Here is a 20,452-nt window from a genome sequence, read left to right on the forward strand (position 1 = left end):
AGTGAACGTAGTATTGAAGCCTTTTCTGACTTCAGAATAACCTACCCCAAAACTCACATCACAAGATATTGCCAGACACCTTTTTGCCTTGACTCCTACAAACAGGTTAAACCTGGACATGGGGAAGCTAAATATACTTTCTGTTCTTCTTATGTTCTATGAGGTGTTTCTTATGATGTACCTCTGTATTACCTGTAACCCCCTTTATTTCCTGACGAAAAGAAAAAAAAAAAAATCATTTGTGAGTGGGGGAATTTTGTAATCCTTCTTTTAACGTTTCTCGCATCCCATATATGGCAAATGGTTAGATTCTTCTGTACTTGTATTTGTCACTTGTGTTTTTGTTACAGCTGGGTAATATTGCTGTGATGGCTGCTCACTGCCTCATAGTTAGGGTATGTCATAGTAATGCAACTACTGAGTGCTGGTGTGGCCTCCCTTGCTGTGGCTGTGCCTTTCTACCCCCCACTTGCAAATGTTCAGTCTTCTAACAATATTACTCTTAATGTTTGTTAGGGCAAGGGTGGGTGGGACAAGGGAGAATGTGTGTGCAAAATACATTATTTTTTGTCATCCTAACTTGTGGGAGTTATAAATTGGGGATCTCTAAACATAAGAGTGCATTCAAAACTTGATCTTTTTCTATAAAGTTCCCTGCAACCAAGTCCTGCTGCTCATATTGTGGCTTTGAATCAATTCTGTTTATTAAAGAGCTTTAGCTTCTAATGTGTTCTGTGCTTTCTTTTCCTTGGACTTACAGTTTAGGGTTCTAATGTTACATTAGAAAAAGGTGCTTGCCTACATCTAGCCATGACATTTACAGTTCTTGCATAACTAGAGTTTTGTAAGAAATCTAGTGATACCTTTCACTGTGGATGTCAAAAACATTGCTGTGGTTCCTTCCTAGCAATTTAATATCTTAGCCCCATCCTATTCTGTGCCATACTACGGTAATGTGGAGCATACAGTTAGTGCACATCATCATAATAGTACGGCACAGATCTATAGTAGACTCATAAAGATTTGCCTGCTGCATTGCTTCTGGCGTCCATCTGCATTATACAGCTGTGACACAAAACTATCATTGCCAGGTCCAAAGTCGCTCATGCAACAAACTGTGAAGATTAATGTGTTTTGGTCATTTTTATCCCCCCCCCCCCCAAAAAAAAAAAAAAAACGCATAAGGGCCCCCTTCACACGGCGTAAGCCCGCCGCTCATTTAGACCCGTATACGTGAGCACTTCAAAACACATCCCATTCACTTCAATGGGAGTGCGCGTAAAGCCGGCTTTATGCGCGCTCCCATTGAAGTGAATGGGATGTGTTTTGAAACGCTCACGTATACAGGTCTAAATGAGCGGCATGCTTACGCCGTGTGAAGGGGGCCCTTAGAGTGAAGGCCCTCACGTAGCTACATCATCAACAGAACTTTGAGCTATGGAAGTCAGAATACACTGTCCCTAGACAAATGGTTTGTTTTTGCATAATGGTGTTTTTAATGTAAAACCTAAAATAAAAAAGTGAATACATAACATCAAAACATACGTACACCAAAATGGTGGCTACTAAAACTTGTCATGCGAAGAGTGAGTCCTCATAGGTCTTTCAACACACATTATGAAAAAGACTTTGGAAGGCAGATTTAGGAAAATAATGCCCAAGCCCTTACAACTCCTTTACTGACAAAGCGGTTTTGTACATTTCTGTGATACAGAAAAAAAAACAACTGCATAAAACAAAAATATTTTTTTACAAATAGCTTCATTATTCACTGGTCTAATGGATCCTGTGAGGCTACAAAGTGGGAAGAGGATGACAAGATTGCTGCACTATTCCTCAATGAGCTGTACTAATCTGCCTCAATGCTAAACTTGAAATGGCTGTCCTAAATAAAATAAAAAAAGGGGGGCATGTAACCAATAGTTCACCATAACATTTGAAGTCCCTTAATGTGGCATTATACTGCGTGGTGGTGCACTAGTTGGTGACATTAACTGCTCGGCATCATTTGAGCATGAAGAAGTGTTTTAATTTTTTATATATATATATATATATATAATTTTTTTTTCCCCCTGAGGTACACCTTTATAGTTTGAAAATACAGTAAATACTGGATATGGTCAGCTCAGACCTTCCTCTGATGGAAGATCTGTACTAAAAGTAGTTTAGTACCCCAGCTCTTAATATGTACTAGGTCCAACCACTAACTAGCTCTCCACTACTAGTAATGCTAGTTTACAGTAGCGCTGGTGCTGCTGTTTGTCCTGGCAGTGGTGGGCGGGGCTTAGCAATCCCCACTTAACTGACACAGCAGCCATGCTCTGTGTGCACAGTAAAGCCGGCTGCTGCCTCTGGGATGAGCTGGGAGAGCTCATCCTACAGCAGCAGGGACAATGGACACAACAGCAGAGGCAGCAGCCGGCTTTGCTGTGCACATGATTTTTGGGCATGCCTTATTTTCGGGGGGTGGGGTATTAGGCAATTCAACACAACCTTACTTTCGGGGGAGGGGGTCCTACTTTCAGGGAAACACGGTATGTATTCTAGGGAAAGGAGGTGATTTAGAAGTTTTATTTATTTTTTTAAAGTTTGGATTTTTTTTTTTTTTGTTTTTTCACTATTTTATTGCCCCTTCCTAGAAGTGCATTGCCATCTATGTAAGATTCTCTACATTACTATTACGGCTGGTCATAGACCAATAGTAATATAGCAGTGACAGTTGGCTCCCGGCTGTCACCAGAACAGGTCGGCTCCTGCGACCTTGCCGCGCAGGGGCTGGCCTGCAACTTTAAAGGGGCTTTATCAGCAAAATCATGCTGCTAGAGCCCCACATATGCGTGAATAGCCTTTAAAAGGGCTATTCAGGCATCGGTAATGTTATATTAAACTACACCCCGTTTTAAAAAAATAACCTAAAAAAGAATGTGCTCTACTTACGGATCGTGCAGGCTGGGCAGGCATTCAGGGTGTGTCTTCATCTTCTTCCCCACCTCTTCCTCCGACGTCCTCCGGTCCCGTCTTCCAGCGCTCGCTCGCGGACACTGATATGAAAAAATGGCCTGGGCGCATGCGCAGTAGCATGCGGCTTCTACTACGGCTACTGCGCATGCGCCTCGGCTATCACTGTCCGTTCGTGAGCGCTGGAGGAAGACTGGATCGGAGGAAGAAGAGGCGGGGATGAAGATGAAGACACACCCTGAATGCCCGCCCAGGGTGCACGTTCGGTAAGTAGAGCACATTTTTTTTTTTTTTTTTTTTAGGTTATTTTAAAACGGGGGGGGGGGTAGTTTAATATAACATTTACGGTGCCTGAATAGCCTTTTTAAAGGCTATTCACGCATATGTGGGGCTCTAGCAGCATGATTTTGCTGATAGAGCCCCTTTAAAGGTATGGTGGTTAAGTTTTAATGCCTGCAATTAGAATTCTAATTGCGGGCATTAGCTTTGGGCCTCCGCGTATAGCGGAGACCCGGTTGCTATAGCGACTGCTCTGCAGCAGAGTGGCTGCCATTATTCTTACAGACCCGGAAATAGAACAGCGGATGCTGGGAAGAGGGTTTTAGACGCCAGCACAGGTGCCGGAGCCTGTAGCATTGCTATGCTCCTGTCGCTGCAGGCCCCGGCACCTGTGCCAATGTCTAAAACCCCTTTCCTGGCATCCGCCATTCTATTGCCGGGATGCCGGGTCTGTAAGAATAATGGCGGCCGCTCGGACTATAAGATGCACCCTTATTTTCCCCCCGTATTTGGGGGGGGGGGGGGGGAGTGCGCCTTATAGTCCAAAAAATACGGTATATATAAAACTAAAAACTTAGTGCCACCAAATTAAATGCCACAGTATATTTTATAACTGTATACTAATATAAACTGAGAAGACATGGACACTGTTTGATCCCTGTCAAGCTAATGTAACCTTAAGACATCACTTCTCATGTAGTTCTAAGGCAGGGGTGGGCAATTAATTTTCCCATGGGGCCGCATAGGGAATTGAAAATATTCTAGACGCAGACATTAAACCGTAGGGGTATCTGGAGCAGGACATTAAACTGGGGACAACTAGAGGCAGACAGGTCCCCCTCCAGCTACCTCCATGGTTTGATGTCCCCCTCCACTCCATCTCTGCCCCAGTATAACATTCCCCTTCCATCTCTACCACTAGGTTACTGAGCCAGACACTCACACTCTCCACCCTACATCTCATATTCCCCTCCCCTCTCAGTACCTTAGGACACACACCACACGTCTCCATCTTCTTGCACTGTCCTGCCGGCACTAAGTCACGCCTCCCTAGTCAAGCAATGCGGGCCGTACTGAATCAGTCAGAGGGACGGATATAGCCTGCGGGCCGTACATTGCCCAGGTCTGTTCTAAGGGGAATTTGTGGGTTCACAAAAACAAATTTCTGTATTTGTGAATAACCACAAGATAGTATTTACATACTAGTGTCTTAAAAAAAAAAAAAAAATGTGCATTGTGATCCGTATATGGGGCTCACAATCTACATTGGAAAAAAAAAAAAAAAAAAAAATGTATGTTAAAGTTAAACTATGGATGTTGTGATTATCCAGAACCAGATTTGGGTGATACGATTTTTCAATTGCCATGTTGAAGATATTACCGAAGCTGAAATAATTTGACAGGCTGAAGAGTTTGTGGAAGAGTTAGTGACGCCAAATGCGCCAGAAGTGTTCAAACAACGAAAATGTAATATCTAATATCAATTCATTAGAAATCCCCCCCCCCCACATCGTTAATATCGCGCATTATCTTTGGCATCTATGCAGGTTTTAGGTAAAATATGTTAAGTGCTCACTACAGAGTTTCTTACCTGAATAGTGCTCCTCGACTCAAAACCTTTGGGAAACGCTGCTCTAAGATATAAGACCCTAGTATTAGACCTAGCACATGGTAAGTGAAGGAGCTTAAAGTTTCATTTCATGCAGACAGTGCACTTTACTACAAGGGGACAGTGGAGAAAAAAATGAAAGCACTAATCTGATTGGACAGTATAGGCAAGCAAAGGAGCATTGGACAGTTACTATCTGGTTGATATGGGCAACTGCCTGATTTTCCTTTCACACCCCCCAGCATTGCATCTTATGCTTTTTGTGCATACATTAAAATTTTCATTCACAACTTTTGGAGAGCGGTGACAACTACCCGGTGATCTTCCTTTCTTCAGTGGGATCTTTTGCTTTAGTGTGACTACTTACTGGGTCCAGAGTGAGGAGGTGATGTTAAAGAAATTGTGGCCATGACAGTTTGATTTCACGTTTCAGAAGTGTATTGGACTTTGCTTCGAGCATGGATGAATAAATCCAATGACCACACAGACGGACAGACACTTAATACCAGGGCAGCTCTCGGTACTTTATCTAGTATAAAATATAAAGGTTTTATTTTTCTGTACAAGACAGTTGTAAAGTATTGACTGGTAGTATCAGGAGTGCTGACAACACGTGGCCCGCTCCACCTGTCCTTTGGATTACTGTCGATACCTTGTTGCATGTTACAGTATATGCCGAATTTATGGTTAAAAAAATCCAGCTATGATGTTTTTTGGGAATGTCATTGATATCTCTGTAAGAAAGCACCTGCGGTATTAGAGCAGCAGCACCATCTGATCCTGGAACAGGGCGATGCACAACATTATACCACATCCTAGCAGGAATCCAATGCTGTGGAGAACGCAGTCCTTTCCTTGGCAGTGGTTTGAGCCTTCACGTTGCAGCATTTGGGGAAGCTGAATGAAAAATTAATATATTGCAGTTACTGCAGTGTCTAGTAAAATTGTAAGGAAATGTATCCACATGGGGACCTACGATTTCTAATACAACAAAATAGCTTTAGATGTCATAATAGGTTCCATTTATATTACTAATGGGATTTTTTCTGCCTTGGCAACTATCACCTAGCATGAGAATACTGAACCATACACATACTGCAGAAACAACCCACATACAGTATATGGGTATTTCCATTTACAGATATTTTTGCCACAAATAAACAGATTCTAATATTTTTCTTGCTAAGGATGGGTTCACACCTGCGCCTGGTCTCCGCTTTCAAGTTTCTATCTTCTGCCGAGAGAAACTGGACAGGAGACGGATACCCGGCGGTCAGTTTTCATACCCATTCACTTGAATGGGTTTGCAAAGTGAGTGCCGGGTTTCTGTCTCCTGTCCAGTTTTTCAGGCAGAAGACGGAAACCTGAAAGCGGAGACCGGGTGCAGGTGTGATCACGCCCTGATACAAAACCAAAAGCAGCTCTTGCCCTTAGTCCTTGAGCCAGAGCTACAACCCACAGTGTAAGCTGAAACTAGCCTGAGACATACGGCAACCTAGGTAATAGCCACAGAAATGAAGCCATTGTAATAGGTGTAATGTTGACGTACCATATCTACAAGTGCCACATACAGAAAGATTCCAGCAGTAGATGCAAATATCCAGGGAGTGACATGATTTGAGCTCTGGCTGGCAAGTGCTCCGACCACCATGCCCAGGTACGAGAGGAATGCTGAGCTCAGGCTGAAAAATAAGACTCTTCTCATCCGGACACCAGTTTGAAGCAAGACTGCAAAGTCACCTGTAAACAGGTATATTCATCAGAAATTGTAGAGCATCGGTGCTTAAATTTTGCTATGCAGTAGATGAGCTTCTGCACCGCTCCTATTACTTGAATAGGAACCACCTGAACAAACTCCCAATCCACTACAGCAGCTTCTGGCGACTACAGTCTGTTCGGTAGTTGGACTCCACAGATCACGTGTGCTATGGACAGATCAACAGTATGAAAACTCCATTTGCGTCCAGCAAATCCATTAAAACTACATTTGGTTAGTTATTATTTTCCACTTCACAATTCTTTGGTCAACATCCTTACTCTGGCCCACCTCGATTCCCAACTTGCACAGTCTTCTGTCTTAAGTAGCAAGAGGGTGGGAACCCTGATACTGTGCAGGGGCTGTGTGCCGAAAATTCACCGCTGCTATGCCAGATAACTAAATTCACCCCTATGTTTTCTCACTTTTAACACTCACCAAGCTCATGAGGTAGTTCATGGCAGAACACCGCAACCGTAGTGCTGAGGCCTCCAGAGAAACTGGCAGAAAAGGCAGCACCTATAGGAAGTACCAAATGTAATGCCCATTAAGAAGATGTCCTCTCCATATCTGCAAACACTGAGGGTAAGGACACGTGGGTCTCAGATTGTCTGTATTTTACCAGTATATGATGTTTGATAATGAGAGAAGATCACATGGTCTATATCAGGGCCGGCGTCAGCGCACGGCATAGTCGGGCAAGTGCCGGGGCCCACAGAGCCTCTGGGGGCCCCCCGGCACTTGCCTGTCAAGATTTCAGCTCATCGGCGTCCGTCCGCCGATGAGCTGGAATACATACGCGATGCAGGAGCTGTGAGTTCAGCTCCTACTTTAAAGCTCCGGCCCGGCTTGCGTGTGTAGGCGCGATGACGTCATCACACATACACACGCAAGCCGGGCCGCAGCTAAGCAGGAGCTGAACTCACAGCTCCTGCTTTAATCGCGTATGTGACTGGAGAGAGGAGCGTCGGGGGATTGATGGAAGGTGAGTGATGGAAGGTGAGTGATGGAAGGTGAGTGTAAGTGTTTGTTTTGTATTAAATATAAAGGTGGAACATAATGAAGGGGGCCCATGAAACTGGGGGGCAAATGAAGGGGAGGGGGGGAACGGCATGACACTGGAGAACATGAAGGTGGTGGGGAGAGAACGGCATGAAACTGGGGACAAAGATGGAGGGGGCCCAATGAAACTGGGGGGCAAATGAAGGGGAGGGTGGAACAGCATGACACTGGGGCAGATGGGGGGGTGGAACAGCATGACACTGGGGCAGATGGAGGGGTGGAACAGCATGACACTGGGGCAGATGGGGGGGTGGAACAGCATGACACTGGGGCAGATGGGGGGGTGGAACAGCATGACACTGGGGCAGAGACGGGGGACATGAAACTGTGGGCAGATGAAGGGGGAGAACGTGATGAAACTGGGAACAGAGATGGAGGGGGGACATGAAACTGGGGGCAAAGGAAGGGTGTATATGAAACTGGGGGAGAGATGGAGGGGGGGCATATAATTTATGGGTGACTGTAGGAGGATTGTACTGTGTGGGAGCACATGATAAATTAATGAGAATGGGTGGAATCAACAAAAGTGGGTGGAGCCAAATTTTCCGCGGCGCATTTTGCTCCTCTTTCTTCTCTTTAAAAATTGGGAGGTATGGCGTTGGTGACACCACACTCCTGCATGACGTCACTCGCTTCATCTGCGACGCACAGTGTCTCGACTCCCCCGCCTCCTTTACAAGGGGGCCCACTGAGGCTCTGTCGCCCAAGGGCCCATAAAAACCTGGAGCCGGCCCTGGTCTATATTATACATTAGCTGGTGTTCACATGTCACATTTTTCAGTTTAAAAGTAAGGACACATTCAGGTTTTTTTTATACAGCTTTTTTCTTTTTTTTTTTTTTAACCAAAAAAAGGTGTATATTATAAAATATATAATATATATAGCATCCAATATTTAGGCTTGGACTATACTGTGACTTTTTCTAGCATTACTAAATAATTTTAACTGCTGCGGTCTGATAGAATCTATTGATTTTTTTGTTTAACCGTTTCATTACAACTCCAGCACACAATCAGAAACGCTACAAAAAGTCAGTGTAGCCCTGGTCTAATAGGATCTCAATCTTTAAAAGAAATGAATGAGTGTCTTTACCATAAGACGAAGCCCACACTTTGTGGAAACGCAGCAGGAAGAAAAAAATAGATAAAACACTTTTACAGTGCCAGCAAAGTAAATGAGATGTTGTGTGTTCTCATCGACACACTGAAAAAAAGTGTAATATGTTAATGCTGCTCCCCCCCATAGGCCTAGTAACTAGCATCACTCACAGATAAATCTGGTGCTTTTTCTGACTACCCTGTAAGTTTACGCAGTCTAACCATTGTGGGCCAAGGTGTTATTCTTTTTCACAAGAAAAAAATAAAAATGGTAAGATAATGTATACACATATGAAGGGCGGAGGGGGCAGCTGCATCGGGCCCACCCTGGGATTTGCCATCAATACATGTTTTACTTGTCTGCAGACACTGATCTAGTTAAAACCCATCCTGCAAATATCTTAAACCATAAGCTACTTCAGCCCTGCAGTTTACAAGACACCCAGCACACGTAGCACAATGACGTCATAGCATCGCACCACAGATATCCTATGCGTGAACCCTGCTCATAGAGCGTAGGGCCAAGAAGAGGAGGTTGTGGCGGCTGCATTCACCAAAGGATCGCAGGTAGGGGAGTATAACTTTTTTTTGTTTACTTTTAGAACAGTTGTGGGTGATAGTTTGAGGAGGAAATCAGGAGCGAGAATTATAAGGATACATTAGGGGACATTAGAATGATAAGGGGGGATCATCTATATAAAGTAGCATTGTGAGCATAAGGGGGGTCATTTATATAAGGACTATTAGGGGACATTATGAACAGGAGTCATTAGGGGGTATCATTTTTATAAGGGGTGCAGTACTTATGTCAGGGGGAATTGGGGGCTTGATATAAGGGGACACTTAGGCCCCACGTATTGTCCTACAGCAAAAAAGCACTACAGTAAAAACCATGGTGGTGACGAATCATGCTATTTCACCGTATAGTGATAATATCGATATACCTAAGTTGAGGGCCCACGTAAACATGTTCCCCACCACCACCACTGTGCTCAACCCCTAGCTACTCCTCTGATGGAGGGTATTTATACAACCTGGTGTTCCAGCACATAGCTGGCATAGATTTTAGTTTCAGGTACCAGAGGGTAAAAGATGTGACACATTTATTAATAGGCATTAGAGATTGAGTGAACACTATTCGAAACAGCCGTTTCAAATAGCACGCTCCCATAGAAATGAATGGAAGCAACCGGCCACTTAACCCCCTTCGTGCCGGCTACGTCCATTCATTTCCATGGGTGTGTGCTATTCGAAAACGGCTATTTCGAATAGTGTTCGCTCATCTCTAATAGGCATGTATTTCTTAATACATTAGGCACATTTCCAAGCTCGAACACAGGGAATCAAGACTCGCGGTGAGCGGAGATATGCCTAATCTTTTAAGAGGTCTTGATGATTCCCTCCATGCACCATTTCCTGCTATAAATTGTAGTAAATCTGCCAGATTGTAAGAACCCACATCCCTTCTTTTCACATCACAACCACTTTCGAGGAAAGCAGGATGACGTTGGAGAAACAGAGGCTTTGGCTCAAAAAACTACAACAAAAAAAGCTGCGTTTCCGCATGACGTTGTAAAGAAATGCTGCCTTACCTATTGCTAAGCCATCTGTGAAGTTATGTATTCCATCTCCAAGAAGAACCATCCACACAAACTCTGCAATGCCTCCACCTGATGCACTGTGTGAATGTCCATGATGTGAATGAGCAGCCTGACCCCCACTTTCTTGTCCTTTCGCTTGCTCCTCAGGGTTGTGCTCATCACTTGGTCTTGTTGTCGTTTCACAAAACTCTTGACCTGTAAAAATAAAACTTAAAATATTAAGCTCATGCACCTTGCTGTTTACAATGGACTTTTGTATAGGTGTTATTTTTTTCTATCAATTTTAAGTATTATACATTAAATGTCACTACATGCAATTTACTAATATACTCTTATTAAAAGTTGTGCCTTTAGTAATCGCCACCTTCACACAGAAAAGAATCTGCATTATTGCATGGGTTTCCTCCCACATGTCAAAAATATAGGTAAAATCGGCTTCCTGTTAAACAACTGACCCTTGTGGGTGTTGGGGATAAGCTTTTACAACTAACTCCCCTAGTTCCACAATGCTCCCTGTGCTTGGAGTCCCTTGTTGAATAAAGCCCATTACCAATATTTGGCATTGACACCATATACGATATAGAAAAACTGGACAGAGGGATTAGAGGCAGGACTTATTCGAGTAATAAGGTTACACCCTATCCAAAAGATAGGGACTAACTTGTTGATTGTTGATGGGGAATTTTTGCACCCCAGTTTGAGTGAAGGATGCCGTCACTCCATTTATTTCAGTGGGAGCCCCCAGAGATAGCTGAAATATAATGCTTAGATGTCCAGCCGTTCTTATTGAAACGAATGGCGTGGCAACACACAATTCCGGCCTTTGCTCCTTTAAAGCTGGGCTGCAAAACACCCTAGTTCTCATGATTGGTGTGGGTCCCAGTAGTTAAACCCCCACTGATCAGTAAGTTAGGGGGTAACCTATTACTAGAATATCCTTTTAATCTATTCACAAATTGAGGGTTATGAATAATTTAACTTGATACATATTTGTAAGTTTAACCTACTCAACTATATAGATATAAGTGGATATACCATAAATGTCTAAAATAGGAATAAATCTATAAAGAGGATAGAAAAAAAAAAAAAAACCCTTGTAAAAACACAAAATACAATAGATTAGCCAAAAAGGTTGTCAGACAAAACTATATGCAGATAGATATATATCCTTGTGAGTTTGTGCGTTTGGATGTTTGTTCCTCAATCACAGCCAAACGGCTGAATGGATTTTGGGGAAATTTCACACACACCTACATATTTCCCATGGAAGTGCAATAGGCTACTTTAAATGTGGGTCACTCACCCCAAATCGCCACCGTCACCCTCCGGGCTTGGCTGTAGAAGCTGGCATTCTGCCAGCGCTGGTCTGTCCACGCTCCTCCTATTGGTGCATGGCAGGCTGTGGGCGGGCTATAGAGCCAGGATTGCGGCACCATAGGTTGGGGGCTCAATGTGGGCGTGCCGATTCACCAGGGACACAGTGAGGAAGATGGCGGCCGCCCACAGTGTCCCGGAGCCGCCATATACCACGCTGCCTACACACATCGCGGAGGAGGCTGCTGGGTGCAGCGTGGGGAGGGGGTGTTCCCAGGTCGGTGTCCCCAGCTTCAGTTCCCCCCGCTGCAGTCTGTGTCCTGTATGAAGCACAGCGAGCTCCGGCGTCAGGTTGCTATGATGCCGGGCCTGCTCTGCTACATAAACGCCACAGGGAGCAGCAGAAGAAGTGTGTGCAGGCAGCCAGCAGACACAGGAGCAGAGGAGAGAGACAAAGGTGAGAGCTACTACACGGGGGACGATGTAGGGGGTGGGGGCAGAGATGGGGGGGGGGGCAAGACACTGGGGGCACATGAAGTGAACTGGGGGCAGAGATGGGGGGGACAAGATACTGGGGGCAGAGATGGGGGGGGGGCATGAATCTGGGGGAAGAGATGAGGGGACATGAAGCTGGGGGCAGAGATGGGGGGGGGGACATGAAGCTGGGGGCAGAGATGGGGGGAAGAAACTGAGGGCAGAGATGGGGGGGACATGAAGCTGGGGGCAGAGATGGGGGGGAAGATACTGGGGGCAGAGATGGGGGGGACAACATACTGGGCGCAGAGATAGGGGGGGGGGACAACATACTTGGGGCCGAGATGGGGGGGACAAGATACTGAGGGCAGAGATGGGGGGGGGGATACAACATACTGGGGGCAGAGATGGGGGGGGGACAACATACTGGGGGCAGGCCCGCTCTGGCCACAAGTAGAGGGGCGTTGGGGCCCACGGCCCGCGCTGCAGGTGGTTTGCGCAGGCATCAGGGGGCTGCCGACAAAGTCGCGGGTTATAGCTTATATATATATATATATATATATATATATATATATATATATTTACTGTATATATATTAACATTTGGCAGTGTCATGACATAACAGTCTCCTCTTAAGGATTATCTTATCTTATCCACATTAGAAACATATCTTATATAGAAAATCGTGACACTCACCAACAGGATGCCCAAGTTCCCAAAGCATAGTAGTGCAGCCTTCATCCTGGGCCATTTTCTGATCTTGAGGACGTTTCTACAAGTAGCCATAGTGTTAGTATACTTTGCAAATCATGATTCATCTGTACTTCTTATGATACAAGACTAGTCACCTTCTTACGTTTTCTTCTCTGTCTCAGTAAACCCATAAAATTTTCAATAAGAAAGAGTACATAGATACCACCAAGAACACACAACCCTTTCAAAATAGGATCCAGTGAATGGGAATCATTGTGATGTTTATCTTCCGAAGGATCTTCCTGTGCCTGCAACAACAACATTATCTTACACCAGATATCGGAAGACATTTCTCCTTATACAGAACACATCAAGCAACTAAATACGTCTATATGTGATAAAAGAGAAATATGGATATTAAAATAATAAGCAACTATCATAATTTTGTGAATTTAAAGGCACTGTCGAATCTCAGTACTTGGGCAGGAGGTCAGCGATGGTGAAACATTTGAGAAATTAAAAAAAAAAAAAAAAAAAAAAAAAAAAAAATCACCTGTCCCCAGTGCTCCCGTGTCCACTGCTGCTGTCCGGTTCAGCTTGTGTGGAGGCTTGCCACACCTTATTCCCCATAGCACTTTCTGCTAACATTACATCTATACGGAAACCACCAGCGTTTCCGTAAGTATAATTGATAGAGATGAGCGAGTACTAATCGAAACGGACGTTTCGAATAGCACGCACCCATAGGAATGAATGGAAGCGGCTGGCATGCAGACTTTGCCGGCGGCCGGCCGCTTAACCCCCTGCGTGCCGGCTATGTCCATTCATTCCTATGGGTGCATGCTATTCGAAACGGGAGTTTCGAATAGTACTTGCTCATCTCTAATAATTGACATTGCTTTTTTCAAATTGCCACATTTCCACTGCTTATTTTTTTTCTGCAATGTGTGGATGGGATTAGCCAGAATCCCATCCACTTTGCAGGAACTGTAAAACGCTGCAGGAAAAATCACAGTGTTTACACTACTTGGGCCCTGGCCTTAGGCTGAGGCATCGCGTTACGGAAATGCAGATTTTTGTTATTGCAGATTTTGTTGTGATTTTTTGAGCCAAAGCCAAGAGTGGAATGAGCAAATGGTGAAACTATAAAAGCTTCCTATCTATTTCCCATTGCTTTTGTAGCCACTCCTGGCTTTGGCTGAAAAAAATAAGAAAAAAAACAAAAAAACAAAAACAAATGCTGCAAATCTGCAACACAAGAAGCTACATTTCTGTGTTAGGCTATATACATTATGCAATTGAATGTACTGGGACTGACCAGGCACCCAAGGGCGCCATATGATTATTCACTATTACCTGCCCTTTAACCACTGGCTTTCCAACATTCTATAGTCTGGACAACCTTTTACTTAAATGGGCTCTATCAGCAAAATTCTGCTAATAGAGCCCCACATATGCGTGAATAGCCTTTAAAAAGGCTATTCAGGCACCGTAAATGTTATATTAAATCCCGGTCCCGTTTTTAAATAAAAGCATTAAAACATATATGCAAATGTTACCGAACGTGCACCATTGCGACGTCAGCTTCGGGCACGCCTACCTCTTCTGTCTTCTTGTAGTAACGTCCTCTGGTTCTGTGTCTCATGGCTTCTTCTCTTCAAATCCCACGCCTGCGTAGTAGCACTTCCCTCCGGAGCGCTACTGTGCAGGCTCACTCGCCATTTTACTTAAAGGCAGTTCGCGATTGAGCCTGTGCAGTAGCGCTCCTGAGAGAAGCGCTACTACGCAGGCATGGGATTTAAAGAGAGGAAGCCGGAAGAAGACATGGAACCAGAGGGCGTTACTACAAGAAGACAGAAGAGGCAGGCGTGCCCGAAGCTGACGTCACATCGTGCATCCCCGCCCATGGTGCACGTTCAGGTAAGATTTGCATATATGTTTTTACGTTTTAAAAACGGGACCGGGGTTTAATATAACATTTACGGTGCCTGAATAGCCTTTTTAAAGGCTATTCACGCATATGTGGGGCTCTATTAGCAGAATTTTGCTGATAGAGCCCCTTTAAACTAAATTGATCTGGTAGCGAATATCTCGCCCCAGTGTGAGAAGTGGTATAGGACATAAAAATAGCTCTATATAGACAAATACACATAAAAATAGCAGATAAGTAGTTTCTCCAAGACATTTTTGAGATCCAATTATAAATGAAGTTTGTGACATACGTGTGGTAAAAGATGCAGTAAAGCATCACCGCAGAGAGTCCCCACAGCTAAGGCCACCAGGAACTTGAGAACATAGCGGAAGAGCGGACGTCTCAGAAGTGGAATAAAGGCGACGGCCAGGAGGGAAGGGGCGCTGATCACTGTCACAGCAAGTGCCCCCCAGCCCACCACTGCAGGACAGAGGAACAGAGTATTACACAAATCATATACATGTTCTGATTGTTGGTTCTGCGTTAGATGTTTTCATGCTCAGAAAGCAGTGTCAGACATTTTATTACATGGATATATTAGCTGCCATTACACTTGTGGCTGCCTGGTGGTCTACAAACAACTAGCATATACAAATAGTGGGACCCCTAGGCCAAGGTTAGACGAAACATGTAGGATATTGCTATAAGTGGCGAACAATGGACTGTGTCTCTACCATTCAGAATTTTGTGACCTTTCGGATTGTCATAATAATGTATTCTGGGAAGGCATCCAACCCTTTCTGGTCTCTTCTCATACAAAATGTGCTATGGTCAACATTTCATGATCAACTATTTCTTATACATCTCAGATATTTAGGTCAGGAAAAGGGAGAGTTAGTAGAAACATTAAAAGGTATAGGACATGCCATAAATATCTGATTGGTGGGGGTCCAATGGCTGTGACAACCACCAATTATTAGAAGTGACAGTGGAGGGGAACTCTGTACGTCAACTGCACTGTTTGGAGGGTACATTACAGGAAGATCGTAAACAGATGCCTGCTGATGTTACCATGGCAACTCCAGAGCAAGCAATAGAGAGGAGGAAAACCAAACACAATGGGGCAGATTTATAAAAATGGCCCCAAAACAGATTTTTATAATTCCTCCATAGCAACCAATCATGGTGCAGCTTTCATTTTTCAGACGCGGAATACAAAAGGAAAAGTGCCCTGTGATTTGCTTTGAGACAGTCAATAAATCTGCCCCTTTGGGTCCATTTTAAGCATGGGCGTCTAATAAAGAGCTGTGCCGGGTGGTCTGTGTGCCAGAAGCTGAGATCTCAGATGGTATTTACACTAGTTTTCCATGACTAATAATGTTAAATTTGTCGGGTTGGAATGGTTGCAGGAATTTGTCCTTATTCGTAGAATGGAGTATCTGGTAGCAATGGATCTGCCCGATTCCTCCAAGTTTGAAACCCTCTGGCGGCCATGGGTGGTGTTTCAGGAGTCCTCGGACTTCTCTGCCATGTTTGCCTGATCTCCCTTTCGTGTTTGCTACCGCTCAATGCCATCTGCCTCCCTATGACTGTACCCTGTCCTTGTCTTTCCCCCTTCCTACGCGTGTTCATCTGGAGTCTCTCCCCCCCCCTCCCCCCTTCCTTCTTGTCCATAGTGCGCGGGTCTTGCTTTGTCTTTTTTTTTCTTTTTCTTTCTTCTTTCGCTCTCTCTCCCTCTTCGTTCTGTGTTCTGTCTTTACTTGCATTGTTAGGTTTGTTATCTCTATGAGGACTGTATTTTACCTAAAGGGGTTTCCCCCTAATGACTACTTTACACTGAGGCCCTGTGTTGCCCCCTGTTTCCTTTTGGGATTGTTATACCCTCTTTGTTCGATTGATCTCTTTGTTTATATGTTTGTTATTTCTTGTTTGAAAATTTTCAATAAAAATTGATTACACCTAAATTTGTCGGGTTGCAAAGTTCTTAAAAGTGGCAAATATGGCTTAAATGGGAACGTTCATCATGAAAATGCTGTGTAATCTGCAGGCTGCATGTTATAGAGCAGGAGACGCTGAGTAGATTGATGTACAGTTTTGTGGAAAAAGATTCAGTATAACTTGTCATTTATTATCTCTATTGTCTCTGTGGATAGAAAAAGTAAATGAGTCCAGTGGGCGGTGCTAGTAGTGACTGCATACGGAGAGAGCCGTCAATCACTATTAGCACCGCCCACTGGACTCCATTAATCCTTCTAAGTATATGAACAACAGAGAAAAAAATGGATTACACGGCATTTTCATGGTGACTGGTCCCTTTAAAACAGCCATAATTTTAGACAGTGCTATACCATTTTGGCATCCAAATTCCCACCAATATATAAATAATGTTAATTATTTTCAGAGGCACCAGTGAAAGTCACTTTTTATAAACCAACAGAAATACAGGAAAATGGTCAACAATTGAAAGTAGATACAAACCCTTTAGCAATGACTGCTGGGACTCTGTGGATTGAGGGGACAGCTGGTCACTATGGTAAATGCACACACGGCTGTCAATCTGGTACAACAACGCTGGGCACAATAAGGTAAACTGCTGAGGTGTGATCTCCGAGACCCAGCTAAGCCCAAAGTTCAGGAGCAGCTGCGTTACATTGAGGCACTGCGATATAGAAATAAGACAATCGGTGAATTTAGCTAGAATGTTAGCATGTTATAATAAATGTGGATGCTTATTGAAATAGCTGGAGAAAGATCCCAATGCTGCATTTACAATAATGAAGTTACTGCACATGGCTAGTACAAATTTCATGGTCAAGATTTATGTTGCATAATTCTTCCCCTTGTGGCACATTCTGTTAGCACGCAGCAGCACATATAAGCTTAATATAGTATGGTATCCAAATAGAAGTGCCATACAGCCAAACTTGCCGAATGACACTACTTAACATGTACTGGAATAACAGCAATAGATATTGTCACTACCATCATTTTCTGCAAAAACAATAGGCAAGACAGCAGTACAATACAATGCAAACACCATCTTTAGTACTCAAAAAAATCAAACATAAGTAGTGAAGTGTCAACACTTTTCCTCAAAGTGACAGGTACCACGCCCCCTTGTTGAAACCCCACCCCTTAGCTGCCAAAACACTTCTCGTCAATACACCCCAACAAGCCCATTTCCACCCCCTTTCCTTTGTGTTGTGACAGGTCCCCTGCCCTCCTCCAGCTGTGATCTTCCTGGCCGTAAGTCCTATGATACATGTGACTGCTGAGGCCAATCTATCCATTTCAACTGCTGGCCATGTAACACTATTCTCATCAGTCACATGGTCTGTTTGCAGCTCAGTCCCATTCATTTGAATGGGGCTAAACAGCAACAGCAAGAACAGCTACTGTATAATGTATAACATTGGGCTTTTTTCAGTGAAGAGGCCATGCATGTCCAAACACTGCTTCTCTTCAAACATTTAATCCCATGTGTGGAAGGATAGGACCTCAATCTTAGGCCCTATTCACATCTGCATTCAGGTTTCTGTTCAGGGAGTCTGCTTGGGGGCCCCCCAAATGGAAACCTATATGCATAAAAAAAAGCGGTTACATAGGGAAATCCACGGACCCCATAGACCAGGCATGTCAAACATGCGGCCCTTTACAGGCATATCTGTGGCCCGCACAAAAGTCTCTGCCTGCTCCGCTCCGCCCTCTCCTCCCCACACACCGGGTGACGTGGCCACGTAATCAGGCCCGCACCCAACATGTGCCTGCGTCCTACGCGGTCTCACAAGACCGCTGTGCAGGCTGAAGAGCAGAAGCAGGTAAGCTTCTGCAGAAGAAATTGTGATTTTTCAAGTATTTAACCTCTATCCTACGGAGAGGGGATAAATACTAGATTTATGATGATGGGGGGGTTGAAGTGCTGGGGAAGGGTTGGGGTGCTGGGGGAGGGGGGCTTTTTGATGTCTGTCTGGCCCTTCCTTGGGCTTGAGGACTGTTTTTTTTCCCACCCACCTTGTAATTCTTTCACTTGGGGGTTAGTTGGAGCATTACAGTCTGTAGTGCTCCTATTAACCCCCAAGTGCAAGAATTGCAAGTGGGTGGGAAAAAAACAGTCCTCAGGCCCAAGGCAGGGCCAGACATCCAGAAGCCCCCCTTCCCTAGCACACCCCCCCCCCCCAGGACTCTAACACAATAATGATGTCTGCCAGCTTTAACTGAGGTGCCATTTTACCGCCAATCGCAGGCACCCGGAGCAAGATTCGGGGCCTGCGTGCATTTTTATGGCAGCCGGGAGCCTTGTGAGGCTCCAGCCTGTCATTCTATACTTTCTATCGCAAAAATCCGGCATTTCTATTGCAGGCTACATAGAGTAGCCTTACTCTATGTAGCCTGCAATAGAAATGCCGGATTTTTGCGATGCATGGTATTAGTGATCAGTCCCCTAGGCCCTAGCCATTAGCTGCTGTGTGCAGCCCTCGCAACAACCTCTTGTTACTCATGTGGCCCTCAGGGTACCCTGAGTTTGACATGCCTGCCATAGACTATAATGAGGTCCGTGTGGTTTCCGCTCAGTTTCTGCACAAAACATGTGGAGAGAAAAGTGCTGCTTGCATTGACTAAAATTAATACGGTGAACAGTGGAAAATATGAAATACAATATGAATGGTGGATTTGCTGGTCCTTCACATTCACATACAATCAGTATATCTCATCCTGCAATAGACAAGCCCTAATACAGCAATATGGATGGGAAATGATAAAAGGCCTTAATAATAAAACAGGGTTGGCACTTAAAGAGTTAAATCCTCAGCTGTTTATGTCACTATGGTAACTGCAGCCACTTACAGCCAATAGGATTGCGGGATCTGAGTTTGAAAAATCAGTTGGCCGGTGTCAGTTCCTCGGTGATGGAGATGGAGGTGAGCGCTCGGCTCTGCACAGCGAGGTGGTAAGAGAGCGGGGTCTAATCCTAATACTGAAGACCCTCTCATATATTACACATATTATACATAGGTGGGGGATGGGGTGACGTGTCAGTATTAGCCTCTGTTCACATGAGCCTCATTGCACATTGTTATGCTCATTTATGTAACACATACAAGACATTTCTGTAATATTTCTCCCTCTGGCCGGTGGAATCCGTTTTCATCAGTTTTCTCTGATCAGTCAGGTTTGTGTTGTTATGTGTCAGACAGAACAGCGCAGTCAGCTCTGCTATTCCACATAGTTAGGAGAACTCGACCTATAGGCTCAGCAGATAGCAAAAACATGGCTGCTATATACCTGTAGTATACCTATATATACCTGTAGTCAGTATATAGACAGTATGGTTATTTTTATTTTATAGGAAATTATTATAACCTGAAATGTAAACTGCAGTATATACTTGTACACTAGTGACCTATAGGTGATATACACCTGATGCAATGGAGACATCCACCAGAGGTTTATAGCAGCAATATTATCAGATGTAATGTGAACAGAGTCTAAGGCTATGCTCACACTACCATTGTCAATGTGTTTTGTTGCCATCCATCATAAGATGACAGCAAAGGACATTAACTGTAACAGACACATGCGGAGCCCCCCCTGTCTGTGTCCAGATCCACTGACTCCAATGTAAACAACGTAATGGTCGCTGTCTTCTGTCATATTTCATTACTTTTACCATGGAGCATGCACAACTTTTCTGCCATC

General features: G+C 44.3%; 1 protein-coding gene and 1 long non-coding RNA gene across 2 annotated transcripts in view; one reads left to right on the forward strand and one right to left on the reverse strand.

Moving 5' to 3' along the window:
- LOC142195709 (uncharacterized) overlaps positions 1–20,452 on the forward strand; it is a 293,946-nt gene that overhangs the window by 8,239 nt on the left and 265,255 nt on the right. The gene's annotated exons all lie outside the window — the stretch shown is intronic.
- Positions 5,347–20,452, reverse strand: part of SLC39A5 (solute carrier family 39 member 5) — a 40,399-nt gene continuing 25,293 nt past the window's right edge. Inside the window, exons 5-12 of the mRNA XM_075262857.1 lie at positions 17,234–17,414; positions 15,066–15,235; positions 12,999–13,151; positions 12,847–12,922; positions 10,354–10,557; positions 7,041–7,121; positions 6,396–6,586; positions 5,347–5,743 (exon numbers count right to left, since the gene is read on the reverse strand). Of these exons, the coding sequence (XP_075118958.1) occupies positions 5,603–5,743; positions 6,396–6,586; positions 7,041–7,121; positions 10,354–10,557; positions 12,847–12,922; positions 12,999–13,151; positions 15,066–15,235; positions 17,234–17,414 (1,197 nt within the window). The 3' untranslated portion in view covers positions 5,347–5,602. The remainder of the gene's footprint in view (positions 5,744–6,395; positions 6,587–7,040; positions 7,122–10,353; positions 10,558–12,846; positions 12,923–12,998; positions 13,152–15,065; positions 15,236–17,233; positions 17,415–20,452) is intronic.

This window comes from Leptodactylus fuscus, chromosome 2 (genome assembly GCF_031893055.1).
Source record: "Leptodactylus fuscus isolate aLepFus1 chromosome 2, aLepFus1.hap2, whole genome shotgun sequence".
Lineage (NCBI taxonomy): Eukaryota > Metazoa > Chordata > Amphibia > Anura > Leptodactylidae > Leptodactylus > Leptodactylus fuscus.